This window comes from Mytilus edulis, chromosome 7 (genome assembly GCF_963676685.1).
Source record: "Mytilus edulis chromosome 7, xbMytEdul2.2, whole genome shotgun sequence".
NCBI lineage: Eukaryota > Metazoa > Mollusca > Bivalvia > Mytilida > Mytilidae > Mytilus > Mytilus edulis.
In genome coordinates this window covers 31,057,750-31,079,551 of record NC_092350.1, presented here as the reverse complement: position 1 = coordinate 31,079,551, position 21,802 = coordinate 31,057,750, and the positions used below count along the sequence as shown (strand labels likewise).

Sequence of the window (21,802 nt, the reverse complement as noted above, 5' to 3'; positions counted from 1 at the left end):
TTTTTTTTTATTTGTTAAATTTAGACATTTTTCAAAGTTTTATCGTATTATTTCATTTTGAAATGCATTAGAATCACAATAACAGTACTGTAGTTAAGAGTTGCCAACGGCAATTTTGATTTGATGGTTGCAAATCTCCGTTTTACTGTCTCCGCTATGCGTCGCCAGTAAAACTGCATTTTCGACCGTCAAATCTACAATTGACGGTGGCAACTCTTCAACTACAGTACTGTTATTCCTTAAATAACCAGTAAAATCAGTTAATAAACTTCCCGATCTAAAACTACTCCCAGTAACTGTTTGTACCTAAAGCTTTATTGGGAATAACGAGTGAAAGGATGGAATTTTAACATGTATACAGAAAACTTGGACTATGAGAAAGGAGAATAAAGTGGCAATAAACAAGTTTCAATTGTGATACTAGGCAATGCAGTGAGTGATCAAACTTGTAGTTATTGAATATTTCAGTAGCACTATGAACTTTCGTATTTCTGTCCACAAATCTTTTCATACATACATTATGCATACAAAAATGTTGACAAATCAAATAACAGTTTTAATATGAGAAATTACGTTTATTGTGCATATTTTATTATGTTTAAAATGATTATTAACAAAATATAATTGGTCTTGGTATAAAAATAGTAAAGTAACATGAGCACAGTCAGCCAACATAACAACCTGTCTACTATTACCTCTAACCCAGTCAGAGAAAACAAATCTACATAAATAAATCTCTTCATTTAATTCTCATTCGATTATAAAAAAGGAAGATGTAGTATGACAACTTTCCACAAGAAACCAAATGGCACAGAAATTAACAACTATATGTCATCCTGATGGCCTTCAACACTGAGCAAAGCCCATTGGTTGTTATCTGAATTCCTGCAGAGAAAATATCTCATAAACTTTTCTTTGAATACTAGAAAAAGGCTTGGTGATCATATCATATGCATCAATTTTGCAGGTATAAAGATCATGTTTATGTTTATTATGCAATATATGCACTTTTCGTATATTCTAAAGAAATGAAAACTAAACTTCTATATATTTTAAATTCATCAATATTTTTTTGTTACATTTTACAAAATTTATCTCAGTAAAATCAAATTTCAGACATGACTAAACTACCAAAGCCTTACAAATATAAATCAATTTACTCGGGAATCGGAAATTTAAACTTTATCAAAAATTCTTGTTCTATCCCTTGACTGCAAACTTAGTACAGAATTTACCAACAAAAATAATGTGTAAAGTATCACTTTGGATGCAAGAAAGCACTATAAAAATATGACTATGAAATAAAATAAAAATTTGGAAAAAAGTAGACAGACAGACAAGTTTATTCAAAGATGTATCCCTACTGAAGTGGACAAACTAGTTCATTTTGAAAACTTTTTGAACATACTATGGGGTAACTGCATTACAATATAACAAGAGGATAGATAATAAGCTAGACACATTATAATTTTCAGACAAACAAAATATAGCTTTTATATTTACTGAAATAAATAACCTTCTCGGAAGATATAGTTCCTAGGTTTTACATGGTTATCTTTGTTACCTATCAGCCCTGTCTAACCGCATGATTTAAAATGACAAAAGGAAATGAACAAAATACATTATGCTATAGTATGTACAAAGTATATAACAATGACTTTCATAAATTACTTCTGAACCCTATATTACAAACATGACGGACAAATAACAGGAATGAATACTAAATTTGATGCTTCAGAATCTAAACCATTAAAAGCATTATCTATTACTAAAACTTTCTCTTTGTGCATTGTATTTTATACTCAATTTGTCAATTTTTTTTTAATGAAAGTATAATTTCATTTTTATTTTGATATACCAAAAATAGAAATAACTTTAACCTTTTAGATTCTGAAATAACAAATTGTAAAAATAGTTTCTTCTATATCACTATAAGAAAGGAATGTTACTCTCTATACCTTTGTAATTATCAGAACTATGTTAACTCTGGTTCTGATGCATTTAATAATTAGTAAGTTTTTGTTAGAATTTCTGCAAATATCATTTATACTTATAAAACTTTTTTGTATAAACAACCCTCAAGATAAAATGCCCTGCAAAGATAAGGACTGAAGATTCAAAATTTAATGCACTGCCTTTTTTGAATGTAAAATGTATTCCTATGACCATCGAAAAAATTAATACAGCTTCTAGTAGTATGAAATGGTCATTTGGCTAAAATGCATTATGTGATAACTAATTTTGATTTTATCACACGATTTTTTTCAGCCAAAAATATAACACTTTTAAATTGGCCTATACATCATTTTTTTCAGCCCAAGGATAACAATATTATTTTAAAATGAAAATTATTATGAACATTTTAAATTATTGCTATTTGTCTAAGATTTAGACTAATTTAATAATGCACACATTTAATTATGAATCCACAGTTCTTTACATGTTAATTTACTGAATAAATAGTGTAACAATTCATTTAACATAGATCTGTAGTATGTATTCTTCTGCTTGTTCTCTGTGAAAGACATTTGGTGATGTTTTCCTTTGATGCAGTTTAATATTTGATCACATATCTCTTTTTATTCATTAAATTAAAATAAAAATCTTTATTTTTTTAAATATCATATTCATCATTTTGTTCATGTATTGAAGCAAAGAGATCTATTTACTTAATCTTGGGTGAGAAACTGGTTCATGATATGAATTTCTAGTAAATGAAGGTTTAGTCTATATTAATTATTTATTGTGACAAAAAGCAATCTTTAGCAGAATATGATTTGTATTTTATAATGAATTTAAGCAAAAACTAACAAAAATTTAAAGCAAAAACAAGCAAATATTTTATACAAATTTCTATTTTTTGCAAGATTGAAAGGACAAATGAGTATTACATAAAAAAAACATAAATTCCTATAAATAATCCTTCAAAAATCATTTATTTTTTGGACAATTATAACTTATCAAAGAGACCATTGTCTCCTCCTATCCACTTCATAACATTTACATGTTTTATGTGGAATAGGTACTGTTTCAATTTTTACTGTTCTACATGTATGCACATTTACATTTACAAAATTATCTCTTGTCATTTTGTGTATGAGGGTCTTTTTGAAATGTATGTTCACATGATGTAAATTAAAATGTAAAATTGTCTTAACACTGGACTGCTGAACCAGACATAAAATAATAACGGAATATTTCATAGTAAGAATAAATGTGACTGATATACCAATGTTCAATGGTGGAATACGATGATTATAAGAAGATATTGTAATACCCCCTCCACCCTTAAAAAACATGTCATATGAAGCCCACCAGCAATTACAGAAAATAGAAACCAAATATGTATTACAATTATTTTTTTTCTGTAGTGTTTAAAAACATGTTTTGCATAATGGCTTCTTATATTAATTCATACTATCAAATACCAACAAATAAACCAGACATATTAACCTTAAAGCAATGGTGACTTTAAAAATGTTTATACACAATTTATCTTTCTACTATACCCTGGTTTGCTTACATGTGATATTCTCAAGGAGGCCGATGTATTTCATTGAGTTGGGAAATATTATATATTAATATAATGTAACAACATACAGATTAAATCAAAATTTAAATAAAGACATAAACAAAAAGTATATCACTACTAACGATGAGTCTTAGTTCATGTAATTGCTTATATATACCCTTAACCAATGTCTTCAAAATTCCTTATTGTATTCCCTATTATTAAATCTACTAGTATATAAGTGAACATCTTCATTGGTTCTCCAAATAGTTTTATCTCATATATGACACATGTTATAGTCAACAATTTTCAATTAGTTCTGTATACTGATGAACAAATAAAACAGTTAAGCTAATAATAGAAACAGAAATTAAAAACACTGGAATCCAATCTCACTATATGCAATATTATTGTCTAGATATAACAAAAACACTTTCTTTTATTTTCCTTATATTTTGAATACATGAAAACTGGTAGGCTATCATGTTTATTTGTAATTTAACCTATTACCATACACCACATACATCATTAGATGACATTTCCATCTCTCAGTCAATAGCATTATTTGAGGAGAATTTTCTAACATGATTAAAGTAGAAATAGATGGTTTTTAATACACATAACGAGTTAAAATTGAAAAAAGCTATTCCCATGTTTTTTCCATACACTTTAAAAATAATTAACAAGCTTGATGTGAGACTTAGCTTGTTATAATAAAAGGGGTTAATTATCCATGCTGGATAGGACAATTATTAATACATTTATTTATTTGTTTGAAGAAATTATCTAGCCTAATTTTGCAGATTATGATCACTCATCCAAAAGATTTTAATGGTTCATTATCTAAATAGAATAACTGTTCATACAATTATTTACTATTTTCAAAAAATTATCTGGCTTTATTTTAAGGCTTAAGGTTATGATAGGGATTAATCATATGTGAAGATAATTTTTTAAGCAGATAATTCTCAGTGTAATGATCAAGCCTGTTTTGATGCTTATGACATATATACACACTTCTAAAGTATACAATTTTTAAACTATTATTTTCACTCTTTTTGTGTACTGTATGTACCTAAATTGTAATTTTATATAAAATTTTAAGTGTTCACGTGCAAATATGATTTCTAAAATTATTTGAAACTAAGTCTGTAGAACTCAACAGACTGGCTATTACCTGTCCCAATAAAGTTGAGAGAACTTCAACAATAACAATTCGTCTAAAAATCTGATAACATGAAAAATCTACTAAAAATATGTTTTTTCCAAGCAAATTTATAAATTTTTACTGCACTGCAGTAAAAGAAGCAATTTATACAAAAGAGTAGAATTCTAATCGATTGCATTAAAAGAAGATGTCTAAACATTCTAGAAAATACAAAATTAACCTATCATTAGTAAATTATGATTTTTCACAATAACACTTTAACAAGATAAAAGTACTCGACAACTCTAATCAATCTGAATTCAAAATGGAAAAAAAATAAAATTTCAGGTTCTACAAATTCAAAATGTTTGCATGCATTCATCAATTGCTATTTTTGAACAATGAACATGTGATATCAATTATTGCAATATAGGAAATACTGTATCGAATAATGCTGTCAAAATCTTAAATGCAAATTTTTTTTTTTTTGCAAAACCTATAACATTGCAATTTTTACAATAGTAAAAACATTGCAAACTTTTTTAATTCACAGGTATATTTTTTCTCAAGCAAATGAATTTGTTTATAAAAATCTCTTAGTAATCAAATACAAAACATGTCAATTCACTTCATACTCTGTTCAGGTTATGGCCATCTTATGGTTTTACTGTTCAGGCATTGCATTTGAGTTTTGTTAGCACTTTAAATCAATTCTATAGAGCAATAAAAAATGAATCCACATGTCTCACACAGATTTATAAGACTGTAATTCATATAAAAAATAATTCCTGACTATTTTATCTGTGTTTTCCGGTGGTCTAGTCTCATTTAGATGATTTAATTCAGTTTATCACATCGTATGCTGTAAACGTCTGAAAAGATAAAGAGGAACACATTGTCTATTGAAAATCAAAATGTTTCTGAGTTCTGAAGTGTGAAGACTGCATTTTCTTTTATTTTTTCAATTAAACAAAGCAATTTAGTCAGCATTTAAATTGGATTTATAATTGTAGTTTTTTCAACTGCAATTATGTATAAAGGAAGATAACTCCAGTTAAACATATTTCTTTAACAATAACATCATTGATATTTTAGAACATACCAATTGTTGCTGTTATTTGAGTTGACTGTTTACTGGTTATCCTGTTTTATTATATTTTACTATGTTCTACATACATAAATTGTTTACGCTTATTGGACCAGCAAGTTAAAATGGCATTTGCCGCAAAAAACATTTCCTTCACATAAAATTAGTGTTAAGGACTTACTACGGTGAGGATCACAAATTTTTGTCAAATATTCAAACTGATTGGGTTTTTTTCACCACCATACTGGGAAAAATATTTTGCCCCATAACACTGATTTTTCTTTCCATGAAAGACTTCAATAGCTCATTTTTTTTAAAAATTGAAGCATGTTCTAGATTTCTTTTCTTTCCATTTGAGATCAAAATAATACCAATATTTAAGTCTGAGTCAACCTTTTCCACACTTTTTTTTTTAAGAAAATCAGATATCTCCAAAAGGAGCTCCATAACCTATCAATGCTTTCAATAGCTTATTTTAATCTACTCTTCTGACTTGAATTATTAATTTTAAATTCTTGTTTTTTAATTTCACCTGAGTACATCCTTGAAGGAAAATCAGATACAAAACAAGAAGAACATGAAAGTAAAACCTTGTAAACAAGTTATGCATAAGAAATTGTCAAATTTAAATGTCAACATTAATAAAACAGCTTCAGAATATGTGATTAAGACTGTTTATACACTTACATCATCTTGTGCTTCCCCTGTTGCTCCATCTGTTCTATCGTCATCCTCCTCATCTGATGTATCTTCTCCTGATGTATCATCATGTACAGGAGTAGGGGTCACTCCTGTTAAAAATATTAAAGAAGTATATACTAATTTGGATACATTATTATTGCGGAATACAAAATTTGATAAATTTCCGAGGTTTAGGTGAACCACAAATTTTAATTCTCCAACCATGTACAAAATTTCTATAGGGTTGTTTTCAGATTTTAGCAAAACAATGAAATCAAGAATTCACAAAGTACAATTCTTCCTCAATTCATGAAAATTGGTAAACATGCACTGAAATAAATGAATACACAGTAATTTATGTCATTATATATTCCTATAACTACAGTTAAGACTTACACCAGGAATTCAATTATTCTAAAATCTCATACCATATACATATGTATAGTGTTACAAGAGAGGAAAAATCCTCTATCTAATAGAAATGACAAGTTTACTACGTACCAATATGGATTATACATGGCCGATTATAATTATTTGTTATTAATTCAGACAAACATTTGTTTGTCTTTATTGAACAAAACATGAATTATCAACAGTTTTTAGATCCTTGCAATGAAGTTATAAAAAGCATTTATCTAAGCTGTCATAAAATTGTGTAGCATATCTTGGTAAGTACATACCTGTCATATTTTTAGATTTTGTAAGCTGCATATAACAAGTAAGGCATACTCTCAGGGGATGTGATGACTGCTGGGGAAGCAACCATTTTTGATTGGAGCAGGCATTACATACAACCATGCCACACTTCCTACAGTGATGCTGTAAAATAAACAATTGTTTAACTTTTATTTTATTTTCTTCACCACATTACAGTTGACAAGAAAGTATTTAATTGATTTAAAGTCATAAGAAACGAGTGACCGGTGAAAAATAATGTTCTTCCAATTCTTGAACCAATGCATACAAGCATCATTAACTTAGTCTTCTGTGCACGAATTTATCATTTTTTTCGTGTAAATTTCGTATAATCGTCAATTTTTTTTTCCATCGGTCAGTGTTGTGAAAATATGGCAGGTAATTAAAGTTCGTGTTTTAAAGCTTTTAAAGTTTAACGATTGTCACCTGTTTGTCAACAATCGGCAAAACATCAACAAAAAAGCATGGAAATTGAGCCCATGTTTAACATGTAAATTCAGATAATAGTTTATTTTAAGGACATCCATGTGTATTGCGATCACTGGATTTTTACAAGATGGGTCACACTGAGGTCACTTTGCATACGGAAAATATGTCGAGGGAATTGCTTCCTGGAAGGAAGCAATGGAAATAAAGTAAACTTCTTCTAAATATGAATAAATTCAAGAATTTTCTTCAGAAAAAAGTATATGTACATAAGTTTTATAATGAAAACTATCCATTGAGTTATAAAAAAACATATGCATTATTTTTTTTAATTTGAGGTTTCTTATGACTTTAAAACTGTAAATGATGATGTCTATAGTAAGTAACTCTTTTTTCATGTTTCATAGTGAAAAATTCACTCACCCTAACTACAGCTGATTAACACAAGCTTCAAAACCATTTGTCATTTCTTTCATTGTAAACCAGACGAAAAAGAAAAGAAATTTTTCATTCACAGTCTTAATTTGACAATATTTGACTAGTTACTTGTTATAAGGAAACCCTTATTTCTAGTCTTAGTATTTATAGATATATAGCCAACCTTTCTATTAATCAATGAAAACTGTGATTTCTTGCAGTGCATACAAGTAGAAGCATCGGAATCTGGTACCCACACTGGTGAATCATTTTCTGAGTTCTGGGTTATTCCCCCTTTATTGGAAAAAAAAAAATAAACATTAACATTATTGTACAATACATATAAGGATTTTACAAAATTTATCTATCACCACGTTACAAATGTATCCTGAAACTCTTCTGTAAGAAAAAAACCCAATCACAAATACTTAAAAATTAGATACTTCCAACACTATAGTGGATATTACTAAAAGATTATCTTTGATCATCTCAAAGAGATTGATCTTCTGGCTTGAGAAGGTCTCATTGGGGTCTAAGGGTGACGCGGGATTGCCGATTTTTTTTAAGCGTGACACGTGAAAGTCAAATTATTGTGCCGTGAAAACGGGAAATGAAGTCTAGCAGGACACGGGAAACTACCAAAAAATGAGAATTGCTTACGTACATAGTACATAGTGGGATCCGGGATCAGAACCCCCCAATGAGACCCCTGCTTGAGCCAGTACAACGAAAGTGAAAATAGCAATCCAGTTTTTCTATTTATTGCTATTTTACCTATGACAACATTGTCAATTTCATGTCAATGCCACATGCCCCCTTAATTTCTAGTTTTAATTTTTCATATAACTCGACTCAGCTGAGAAAGGAAATTATCAGTCAGCAAGATCAAAGGAAACTTTTGTAATATAGCGATAATACAGGATATTACTGTATTTGTACCCTTTTTATCCAAATTGGTATAATTAATTAGTTCTTGTGTATTTTAAAACTATATCGACATATAAATAACAGTGTTTTCTATGAACTATGGAAATATGGAAATAGTATTTGCATATAGCCTTCAGGGATCAATGTAATTATTAGAAAAATATTAGTACATACTTTAGTTTGCATATATTCTGAATTTAAGAGTCATAGCTATATAGTGTTTAAACAACTTGGATCATAAGTTGCTATCTTTGACCATTTATCTTTAACTTGTGTTAAGTACTGATAATTAGATTGACTAGAGTTGTTTTAAAAGTTCGAAATTAATGATTTGAAAGTAAGTCAGGTATAAATATATATAGGTATAGATCTGGTTGATGTTATTAAGGAGTTGTTTACATGCACATAAGCTGTATTTGCATTCACATTAATTTATTTTCATGAAAATAAAACTACCTCGATAATTCACTGCAAAAAGAGGTATATATACAGTATGTATCAAGAGGATACAACAGTTCTTTAAATATATAGTTTAATTCACAAACTTTAATAAAAATTGCATATAAAATCATTTTTTTAAGGCCTGGTTCAATGACTACACCCCATGTCTTTTAAAAAGACATATCTAAATATTTTTTTGGTATATTTTCTGCTTTACCCAGAAATGTCTTTCACTGTACATTGTAAATTGTGTACATTTTTTGCAAATTTCTAAAAGTGAATTTCTAAAAAATGATTTGTCAAATTAACGAATTTAAAGCATGTTTTAATACTGGAACTAATTATCAAATTCAATAAACTAAATGTTTTCTTGAATTTTTGTTTTCAATTCCTGTCAGAGCTAAAACATGTACAGTGAATATTAAATGTTCCCCTTTTTGTCATGTTGCTCTTAAAGTGTTGCTGCATACATTAAGGGTACACCTTATTCCATAACAAACTCACGTTTAAGTAACAAGTCATTAACACATTTTCTTATATGTGACATCCACTGAGACTTTTCTGTTGCTGTAGCTGCATATACCACAAAGGATTTACTGGGACTGATAATCTTCCAGCCATTCCTTAATGCTGGAAATATAATGGAAACACAATTATGATTCAATGAGGAACATGATTGATTGATTGATTCTTGCTTGAAGTCCAGTGGTATGACGAAAAGAGAAACTATCTCCTTATTTCAAAGCTTAAATATGTAATTAGATAATATAAAAAAATCCATTTAAAATGAAATCTTCATTTATTGAACTTCATAATTGTGGTTCTTCAACAAGAGATCTAGACAACAATGCAAATTTCGACTAATATAACTTCTGTACAAATAACAAAATATTTTTAAAAGAGTTTTACAAGTTTTTAAAATTGCAATATTCATTCACACTGACTTTTTGAAGCATAAATAAACAATTCAACTAATTTTTGACTTCATAGTATTTTGAAATAATGGAAATCAATTGTTTTGTATTCAAAAATATTAATATTAACAGTATCATTTTACTTCTTTTTTTTTTGGAAAGTAATTCATTGTTTTTTTGGTCATGGAGTGAAGTCTTTAATTCCTTGAAAATGTTACTTGTAAAACAAGAGATTGTTTCAAAAGTTACTTTAAAAAGCCTTGAATCACAATTGAAACATTATGTTTATACCAATATTTATTACATTAAGGATTAAGGACAGAAAAATCTTTATAATTTTCAGACTCATTGATAATTTATAAATTAAATTTTCAGTATCTCTATGTCTTCAATACATGTATGTTGTCTAGCTACATAACATGAAGTTATATATTTAATTGATTCAAAATAATGGTATGGAAATTACTACATGATTAATATAAAAAGCACCTATATTGACTTTCATGTAGGTTGAAATTGTGAGTGCTCAGTGTTACATCTATTTCTTGTTACTACTTCTTATTTTAGTATTTGTGACAGAATTTTGAATATAGTACAGAGTGAGAATTAAAGTAATAATATTCCTAGAAAACCACACCAGAGTAACCATGATTATTTGAAAAGGATGGAAATGAATGTGTCACAGAACTACAAAAGTGTTGATGAACAGAAAACTATAACAATTTTGAAACAGCAAGCATATTTCATGAATTTCATTTTAGTTTCATATATCCTCGCTGGGCTTCTAAAATGTTGTAAATTACAAATTTTTCAAGAAAAAAATATCTCACAAACAGGCTTTGAAAATTTTGCTAAAATGCATGCTTCCAAAATGTTGTATGTGAAATTGAACATATTTGTAAATAGCAGTGAAATAAAAACTTTCACATTTCTGGATTATACAAGAACTTAAATTTTTTTCACAGAAATAAAGAAATGTACAATTATTTTTTTCCCTAAGCCATTCTACAACGATTTTCAAGTTTTCATACAACATTTTGGAAGCAAACTTTACAAACAACTGACATTGGCAATTTTGTAATATGTCTTATTTCACACATTTTGATTGGTCTAACTGTATGCTATTTTGTAATACCAAAGATTTCATCCCGCCCAGACCATTGGTGTCAAAAAGTATTTTTAGACAAAAAAGTCATATACGACATTTTAGAAGCCCAGCGATGATATGTTCTTCCAATAATGGTTGATGAAATAGTCATTAAATAAATATCAAACAGTGTGGTACACATGTACATTGTCTTATAATTACTTCCCATAAATAACAGTTTAGTGATATTTGTATTCATTATTGTTCTTGCTCATATTCCTTTTGTCCAAATTTTCAACAATTTGACTGCATTTTTTGACAATAACGTACAAAGTAAAAAGATAATAAATTCAATATGCATGCTATTTTTAAGATATCAAGTGTTAGGCTTGTTCAATCTAATTATTTTTGGTCTGGACAGTCAAGGGGCATTAGATAATTTGAATGCACCCATATAACATACTACTACACCAAATTTACAATTTGGAAAACATTTTATCTGTACTATCAATTTTACTTGATTGTCAAAAAAGCATACTGCCTAATTTCTGTAAAATCAAGTTAAGGTCAAAGGTTAATGAGACGCATTTCTAATATTTCAAGAGCTGCTTTTATATTCCTTCTTCTAAAGTATAAAATAATATCAGAAAAACTATTAGCACAGAAGTTAACTAATTGTCAATAAGCAAACATATTTTAAAATATTAATAATATCCTTTGAAATGTAAAATGCATACAAATTTATAGAAAACCCAATAAAGACAATGAAACATCATTTGGGATGCATTTGTTAACTACCTCGAACCATAAACAATCCTTCATTTAATGGAAAGGAAATCATTTATTTTATACAATCACATCAACTGTTATGAAAACAGTAATTATAAAGAGTTCATACAAAAGACCAATATCTGCAAAAGAGAAATTAAATAAACTTCTTGTATGAAGTCAAATTTCAAAATTGAAAAAAAACATGTCCTTAAAGTGACACATAACAGAAAATACACATGGAAATCTGGCTTTAGCTATTTACATGTAAATGTGATTCAGGAAAAAGAGAAACTTATAAATTTGATTTAATGACATACATGTATGCAGATAGTAAAAAAACTTGTCAGCATTCAATGTCACTCAACTAGGAATGAACATTTGTATCTGTTTACTTTCAGAAGTACATTTACCTTGCTTTTATCTGTATTTATTATAATAATAAGAATGTTTTTTACATAAAACTTTTTTTTCTTTAATAAAAAAGAATATATTTACAATTTACTTCAATTGATTAAAGTCTTATATTAATTTTACAGTTAAAGGTTAACACAACCAGTGCTAAATACAGAATTGTAAATTTAATATTGAGTATTTTTTAATTGAACAGTCCTTTTGAAATTAAAAGTAACTACACTACATACACACAATTAACAAAAGACTGGTAACAGCACACTATACAATGAACACACCAAATAACAAATACCTGTTCCTGAAGTTGTGTATGACCTACCTTGAAGAAAAGTTTAACAATTTTACCACTAAATAAAATCAAAACTTTGTAAGGTGCTCAATAACATACTAAACAATAACATAAATGGGAATTTAGGCAAATTTACAGGTACATTAACAGAATCAGAAAAGATAATAACTTGATTTTATAATTATTTGTTGTGAACCTAGTTCTATATTTTATTTAAAATATACCCCTCAAATTTGGCAAATAGACTCATCTACTGAAACAAGAATGGAAATTTTCTGAACATTGGATGAGACTTGAAAAATTACATGTTACAGTGCTTTATTAACAATTTCTGTTTAAATCTACCTAGAGTGGAGTGGATAAATAGAGGGTGTAACTTAAGCCATGGAATTTGAAGATGATTTCATACATGTCTGAGTTTTTCAGTTAAAAGGAATTTGATGAGCAATGAATCAGAAAATGCATCATACGGCATACTGTGTTCACATGAATCTTGATACAAAATTACAGGAAGCTTTGATTTGAGCTTCTCATAAAAAATATGCAAAAACACTTTTATGGGACATACAGACAGAAAGACAAAACCAAGTATACTTGCTGTCCCTCCCGAGCAGTTGGATATAATTCAATGTATTAAACTTACACATTTCATCATCAACATTTTCTAATTTAACATCTTCTAGTGATATCAAATGTTGTCTGTTATACTGAAAATAAAATATCGAAAACAATTTAAGTCAATATCATTCTGTTTATTGGTGCAAAAATTCAAATTGCTTGTAATCAATTGCAATGATTAGACAAAATGTTCACAAGAGACAGAGTATATCTATTTAGTTGTAATTTTATTTTTGGGGCAAGTTTATGTATCAAATGATTTGTGAACTTCTACATTACAAGCTATAACATGACTGAGAACAATTGTAACCCCCCCCAAAAAAATGTAAATTAATGGAATGCACTAAAAAAAAAATAAAAAAATAAGCCATCCAAATCTTAAATTTCTTATTCATTCATTTTAATCTTGAGTGTTAAGTAACTCTATGTATAACCCTTTGTTTGTTTTTTTTTGTATTTTTCATCTTCTTTTTGCCTGTTTTCTTTTCTGTCATTTCCAATTCTGATTTATTGTCATGTATGTTATATAATGTTCTTACTGTGATTAAAAATGTGAAAAAATAACTACAAATTCTAAACCAGACCTACTTACTTTTTTCTTACTAATTATAATGGAACCATAAACTAAAACATCATTGAATAAGAAGAATTGTCTAGGTTTTGGTTTCTTTCTACACATCTTTGTCAACACACCCTCTCCTACCAATGCTCTTCCTGGCAATGCTAGGGGCTAAAAACAACAAAAGATTGAGGTAAATGTGCTCAAAATAACTAATGATCATGATTTTAACTATACACTATTGTAATTCTTATTTTGAACAGCACCAAAAAAGATGATTTAAGTAAAACTATGTGTATGTATGCACTGAATGCAGCAAATCAGGAAAGTTTGACTTTGATTTTAACACAACAAAAACACAATTTTGTAATCTTTTACAAGCCTATTCATTTATTGTTATTTGGATGGAGAGTTTTCTCATTGGCACTCATACCACATCTTCCTATACCTATTTTGTTGACAGAAATAGTTGTTTTAATGTTTGTACTACTGTGGATTAATTTAATTTTCTGGATTGCACATACATGTTGAAGGAATATTGTGTTTTTGTGGTTATTTGATTTCATGGTTTCGTATACATGGTATAAGTCTAAATGTACATGAAACAATTCATAGAAAATTTATATTTCTTCAAAAATTTAAAGTGGTTTACCTTTTACTTTGAAATCCATCCAATTAATACCCAAAGAATAATAATGAGCAGGATAAATCTACAGTAGTTAAAATTTTGTATAGATATTTATATATAGCATGACTGTTTGTATGACATACCTGACCTGAAGCCCCAAAGCATTGTTCTATAAAGGCTATCCTTCTGCAATTTGCCTCACTGTTCACTGAAAAACATTCAAACAGAACATATACTTATTATACATATATATAATTTTTTTTCTAATTTCAGAATGTCAGATCAGTTTTATCAACTACATATTCTTCAAATCATGCTCAACAGCTGCAATTAATACTACATGTTGAAGGAGACTTGTACAGTCTTATTTTTAATAGCACTAGTTTTATACAACATATACCTCTGATGGTGGACTGTTTGTTCCCGAGGGTATAATTAGCTTGGTACTGTAGATGGTGCTCTATTACCAACATAATTTACATACATGTGTAAAAAATACACTTCTTAAATTTGCTAATTAAATTTTTAATAAATCAATAATTATTTAGAAACCAAGGTCCCAAACCCTGAGGGAAAGTTGGCCTCGGATGAATTTGGCTATTATTTGTATGTCCCTTTTGACATGTTTGGTTATATATCAGTCAGAGCTCAGACATAAATGAGTCTGAATCTGCTTTTGACTCATAGAGGTCTAAACTTGTAAGTTTTAGGATTTGTCTCCCTTTATTGCAAGACAAAATACGACTTTAATAAGTTGAATATTGTTAAGCAAGAAACAATTGACCAGAATTAAAAAGTTGCAATTATCGACTCCTACAAGACGATAAGTTATCAAAATTTGTTAACTTCAAGACCCACGCATATTTATAAAAAGGTCATGCATCTAAATCAAATAATGACAACATTGAAAGACAATGCTTTGTCTTCTAAAAAAAAATATGAATGAGAGCCTAAAAAATCGGAGATAATGTTAATTTACCTTACAGTGCAACCACCTGGAACCACACTTAATGAGGTAAAACATCTGTGTTTAGTAAGGATGTTCAATTAGATAATTAAATATAGATAGGTCAAGTCCTTGTGAATTCTCAGACAGGTTTTTGCTGTCATAGGTGGTGTACTTTGGCCACCAAGTAAAATTAAGTTTTTCATCAACATAAATAGACCTAAACAAGTCTGTCATTTTCTGACTTGGATAAGTCTAAAATTGAAAACACATTTTTATGTTAAATACATGAATTGACTTCTTTAAGTCAAAAACAGAAATAGACCTGTTTATGTCTGAGCTCTGACTGTATATATAGCACCTGATGTGGCAATGTCATAAATGTATTTTTTCATCAGTGGTTTCCAAATGTTTAGATAAAGTGTTTCTGGTGAAGCAGTGTCTGTAATCCCCAAAAAGTGCTTTGAAAAAACAAAATTATAAAGTGTTATTTTCAGTGATTTTGAATATGTTCCCCCAAAACATGTGTACCATAAAATAAAGGCATAACATATCTACATGTAAATAAACTCAATTTAAATGCAATTTTCAAATCTAATCTTACTATTTTAAGAAATAGGTCATTGTAGGTTATTTTTTGAGATGAAAGGTTGGACTTATTGTAAGACAAGAGTGCACACGCTGAAATGTCTCGCCTTCTATATTAATCATTGATATTATGTTGATAGTCCTAAGTATAAAGCTTTATTACAACTGTCTCATTAACTTAACATTAACCAAAATAACTAAACAAAGACCAATGAACCATGAAAATGAGGTCAAGGTCAGATGAACCATGCCAGGCAGACATGTACAGCTAACAATGCTTCTATACAACATGTATAGTTGACCTATTACTTATAGTTAAAGAAAAATTGACCAAAACACAAAAAATTAACACTGTGCAATGAACCGTGAAAATGAGGTCATGGTCAAAAGAAACCTGCCCTACTGACATAAAGATCATAAAATATTTCCATACACCAAATATAGTTGACCTATGGCATATAGTATTAGATAAATAGACCAAAACTCAAAAACTTAACTTTGACCACTGAACCATGAAAATGAGGTCAAGGTCACATGACATCTGCCCGCTAGACATGTACACCTTACAATCATTCCATACAACAAATATAGTAGACCTATTGCATATAGTATGAAAAAAACAGACCAAAACACAAAAATTTAACTATAACCACTGAACCATGAAAATGAGGTCAAGGTCACATGACATCTGCCCGCTAGACATGTACACCTTACAATCATTCCATACAACAAATACAGTAGACCTATTGCATATAGTATGAAAAAAACAGACCAAAACACAAAAATTTAACTATAACCACTGAACCATGAAAATGAGGTCAAGGTCAGATGACACCTGCCAGTTGGACATGTACACCTTACAGTCCTTCCATACACCGAATATACAAGCCCTATTGCTTATAGTATCTGAGATACGGACTTGACCACCAAAACTTAACCTTGTTCACTGATCCATGAAATGAGGTCGAGGTCAAGTGAAAACTGTCTGACAGACATGAGGACCTTGCAAGGTACGCACATATCAAATATAGTTATCCTATTACTTATAATAAGAGAGAATTCAACATTACAAAAAATCTCAACTTTTTTTTCAAGTGGTCACTGAACCATGAAAATGAGGTCAAGGACATTGGACATGTGACTGACGGAAACTTCATAACATGAGGCATCTATATACAAAGTATGAAGCATCCAGGTCTTCCACCTTCTAAAATATAAAGCTTTTAAGAAGTTAGCTAACACCGCCGTAGCCGCCGCCGCCGCCGGATCACTATCCCTATGTCGAGCTTTCTGCAACAAAAGTTGCAGGCTCGACAAAAACTAGCAAATTAAAAAAAAAGGTTTGAAGCATGTTTGACTTCCTAGATCTTGAGAAATTTTCAAGGGTGGTGAAAAATGACATTTTTAACTGACATTCATTAGTCAGGCAAAATAATTGGTTATTCAAACCTTAAACCATGTAAACAAAATTAAAATCTTACACATTTACTACATTTGTACTGTATGTACTTAAACAAGGAAATATAAAGCATCCTATTCACATCTTCAAGTAAATGTATATAAAAATTTAAAAAACTACTTAAGTACAAAATGTACATGTAGCTTAAGTGTTTCCCTAGCCTGATCACATCAGATGTAAGAAAAAGAAAATTAAATGACAACATGATTAAGAAGTGCTACAAATGCATATATGCATTCAGCAAATAAAAACTACACATGATACAGATCTTATCAATTTAATGTGTATGTACATGTACCATGTGTACCGGTAACAATTTAAAAAGTAATATTTCTCGTTTTTACATTGTATTAGTTATACAAGTATTGAATGTAAAAAAAGTATCATACACGCTACATGCGCAAGGTGTTGTGATGTACAAATAAACAAGGGCTAAATGTGTTTCCTCGTTTGAAAGCTTTGCATTGCACATAATATAATACATTTTCTGATCAGATGTTTATACATGTACATGTATATCAAAGGTGATCTATGTCTCTAATATTTTATATACATTTTTTTTTTTGTAAAATCTCAAATTAAAAGTACACATTAAAGTAAAAACTAGAAAAGTTTACACTAACATGTCAGCATGGACCCTCCATGCTTTCATTTTTTAGTGTGATTCACATACATTTGTACAAAGCAATTCATGTTCCTGTGGTGTCATTATGGAGAATATTATATGATAATTAGGCTACTTTTTGGCATGTTCATTCAGAAAATCAAAAAGTGTTTTAAATCTGACAAATTCCATCATTCAGATGTTCAATACAAACTACTTTGTCAGATATCAGTTTTGACTTTCATATTTTTCAATTTTGTCTTACAGTGTACATAATGACATTATATATAATTAGGGCCTTTTCTTTCTACATTTAGGGCGAAACAGCAGAAACATCTTTTTGCAAAATTTGTTAATTTTTAACGAAATACTTACATGTACGTAGTGTATAGTAATTTACAAATTTTCACAAAAATGACAATCCTAACCCTGATCATTAATTTAAAACAACCTTTTTTCTTAAAATTTCAGGAATTTTAATGCCATGAACAGCACCTGCATTATATTTTTAAATCTTAAAACATTAATTGAGTGAGAAAGATTAATAAATATAAGGTACATGAAACCTGGCAGACTTACATGTATAGGCGACATGGGGTGGATTTCATGTTGAAATAAGCAGCGTATATCATGGATCAGACTTTTGTGTAAAATAATAAGAACAGACGAAAATAGGAATGTGTTCAAAATATGGAAGTGGGCCTCAGGAAGACGCAACGGTTGGTGCCGCAATGTGGATAAATTTACCAAGTTATTAAACATTTGAAACACCGTAAACGATCTATCATTATCTACGAAAACAGTTATGAAGTTTGTGACCGACAAAATAAAGGTTTTAGATAATACCGAATGGCAAAGTGAACTTTTCAATGATCGTAGACATCAAAATGGCAACAAACTTCGAATGTACAGGTTATTCAAAACTAACAATTTTGCCGAGACATACGTTCTCCAAATTATACCACGCTCGTACAGACGTACTCTAGCCTTGTTCCGCGCCGACACCGTTAGCCATCGAGACTGGCAGGTACACCAGGCCGCCTACAGCACTAGAAAATAGACTTTGTAAATTTTGTTCCTTAACATGCTTAAATAGTGTTGAATCTGAAAAACATTTTCTTTTAAAATGTTCCTTATATGAAGACATTAGGTTTGAACTGTTGGTCGAATGTTCAAAATATATTGACAATTTCTCAATGTTAAATGATGATGTCAAACTTGTTGAAATAATGAAATGTGATATTCAGGGAGAGATCCGTTTGCGCCAAAAATGCTTCCTTTTGCGCCACAACTTTTTTTCTCAAATGCTACGTTTGCCCCACATGTTTTAAAATTAGATGGTTTCATTTGCGCCAAAAATAAAACATACGATTGCGCCAGTTAAAAGAAAATTACTTCCTTACTCCTTTATTCGGACTTAAGCTTGGAACCGGCAGTGTAACACGGCACATGTTTCCTTTTCTGAAACATATGTTTTTATTACTGCTGCTGCATGGGTACTTCCCAATTTAATGTATGTAGTAGCTTTTAACTTCTTTTTATTGTCCAAAAACACAAACATTGAAGGATGAAATCCATAAAATAGTTAATAATAGTTCATAATAATAATAAAGCCCATACGCATGGTGGGAACAAAGCTCTGTGTCATCAACATTTGTGGCTAAAACATAAAGAGCAAAAACTTCTATTTTCTATATTGGCATATCTGTGTTAAGCAAAACAATAAGTTTTATTCTCTCTCTGTACATTGACTGTCTAATGCTGCTTAAGTCATTTAATTCTCTTCAGAAACTCGTCTTTATGGTGAAATATCTCCTAACATGTGATACCTTTTGGGGCAAAAATAAGAATACATATATAGTTATCATTAATATTTATGATAGATATATGTACAGGTAAATTGATGCAAATGAGTTCCGAATATTGGCGCAATTGATACATTTTGAAAATAAAATTTGGCGCAAATGATACCCCTGAAAAACAGTAATTGGCGCAAAAGGACTGCTGCTGATATTAAAAAATGTTTAAGCAAATGTTTACACAAGAGTTTTATGAGACGAAAATTATTTTCTTAATTATTACTAATAACATACTAGTTGTAAAAGTCTATTTTATGATTTTAAAGTCACTGCGATTAATTTATGATAATATAATTACATGTAGATATGCAAATTGTTAATTTTTAGATAAAATTATTTCAAAACTTAAAATATATTTTTTATTCTTTTTTACTTTAAGCACGTTAAGTATTTCCATACTTTTTAAACAGCATTCTTTTTAGATTTTTATTTTTTTACTCAGACAAGTATATATGCTTTTAAATGCATAAATATGTTTTATCTTTTTTTATGATAATTTTATGAATTTTACCGTGAAACTATATTAATTTGTATATAACATGTGTTAAGTGTCTCATAAGTCAAATTTATGACTGGGTATTGATTGTTTTATTGAATACTGTGATTTGTAATAATTGTCAATCAATATGTGACACTATAATAAAATAATTATTTATTTATTTATTTATTATAATGTTTTAGAACAAAACAATTGTTTGGTATTGTCAGCAAGAAAAAATATTAAACACCACCATACAAATCAAATCATTTTATTGGTGTAAAATCCTAATGTTGGATTGTTACCAAGCCAAACATGACAATCATTACAAACATGATACAATATCAAAATTTAAACACCATACATGTACTTTAGAAAAATTGGAAAAACAGTTGAATTGATAAATAAAAAATATTTAAGTTGCTTTAATAAATGAAAATCCTACTTGATTCAAAAGTTTTCAGTGCATGAATGCTCCACTTTAACATTGCATATTGTTTTAAATTCCAGTTTCTGAACAAAACGAACACTTTGATGTGTCATGAATGTACAATGTACATGTATGTGTCATATTGTTATAGTAATTAATGGGAAGTTTACTATACAGAAACTGAAATTAATACATGTACTTCCTAGAATTGTTTTAAAACACTCCTTCCCTGTCGTCTAGATTTTATCTATTTATTGTTTATTTTAAAATGTACTTGCTGTAATACCATTAAGTATTTTATGTACACAGTATGTTATATACATAAAAAACATATTAGAAAAATAATAATTCTGGGGAGATCACTTGAAAATGATGCAGTATTCATAGTCTAGGTCTCGGATCGGTATTCTTATCTTATTTATAAACATGATAAAGTGAAACTAAACTCTTAACTGTTCTATATATAAAAATCATTGTTTGAATGCTAATTTTACGATAATCGATATAATTCATCATCGCGAATTCAAAAACTTTGTAAAACTGCTTCCTAACAATCAATTTATTATTCTTCCGGACTTCTGAATAACAGTGAGCAATATTTCTAAGTAGCAACCCACCCAATCGGTCTACCATGTTGACAAATGACAGCTCAACGATGTGCAACATATGAAAAATCTATCGAGACGTCTAAAATAAAATCAGTCGACGTGAAAGAGAATGTACAAAATTCGGAAAGTTTCTATGAATACAAAAAAGAAGATACCTTATTTCCAGCGGGGCCTTTTTATGACGAGACTTTGAGTTAACACCAAAGATTGACACGTAGAA

At 29.1% G+C, this 21,802-nt stretch overlaps 1 protein-coding gene across 2 annotated transcripts; it reads right to left on the bottom strand.

Moving 5' to 3' along the window:
* Positions 1–554: 554 nt before the first annotated feature.
* On the bottom strand, positions 555–21,695 carry LOC139481243 (pleckstrin homology domain-containing family F member 2-like). 2 transcript variants are annotated; one of them, XM_071264420.1, is made up of 10 exons: positions 21,592–21,695; positions 14,754–14,818; positions 14,016–14,153; positions 13,449–13,512; positions 12,809–12,835; positions 9,838–9,963; positions 8,150–8,259; positions 7,107–7,245; positions 6,433–6,536; positions 3,945–5,530 (listed from the first exon to the last, which is right to left on the bottom strand). In XM_071264420.1, exons 1-10 carry the CDS (start codon positions 21,638–21,640, stop codon positions 5,501–5,503), a joined length of 852 nt encoding a protein of 283 aa, XP_071120521.1. In that variant the 5' UTR covers positions 21,641–21,695; the 3' UTR covers positions 3,945–5,500. The 2 variants fall into 2 exon arrangements, with proteins under 2 accessions (XP_071120523.1, XP_071120521.1); XM_071264422.1 differs by lacking the exon at positions 12,809–12,835 and having other exon boundaries at positions 555–5,530.
* Between the last annotated feature and the right edge of the window lie 107 nt (positions 21,696–21,802).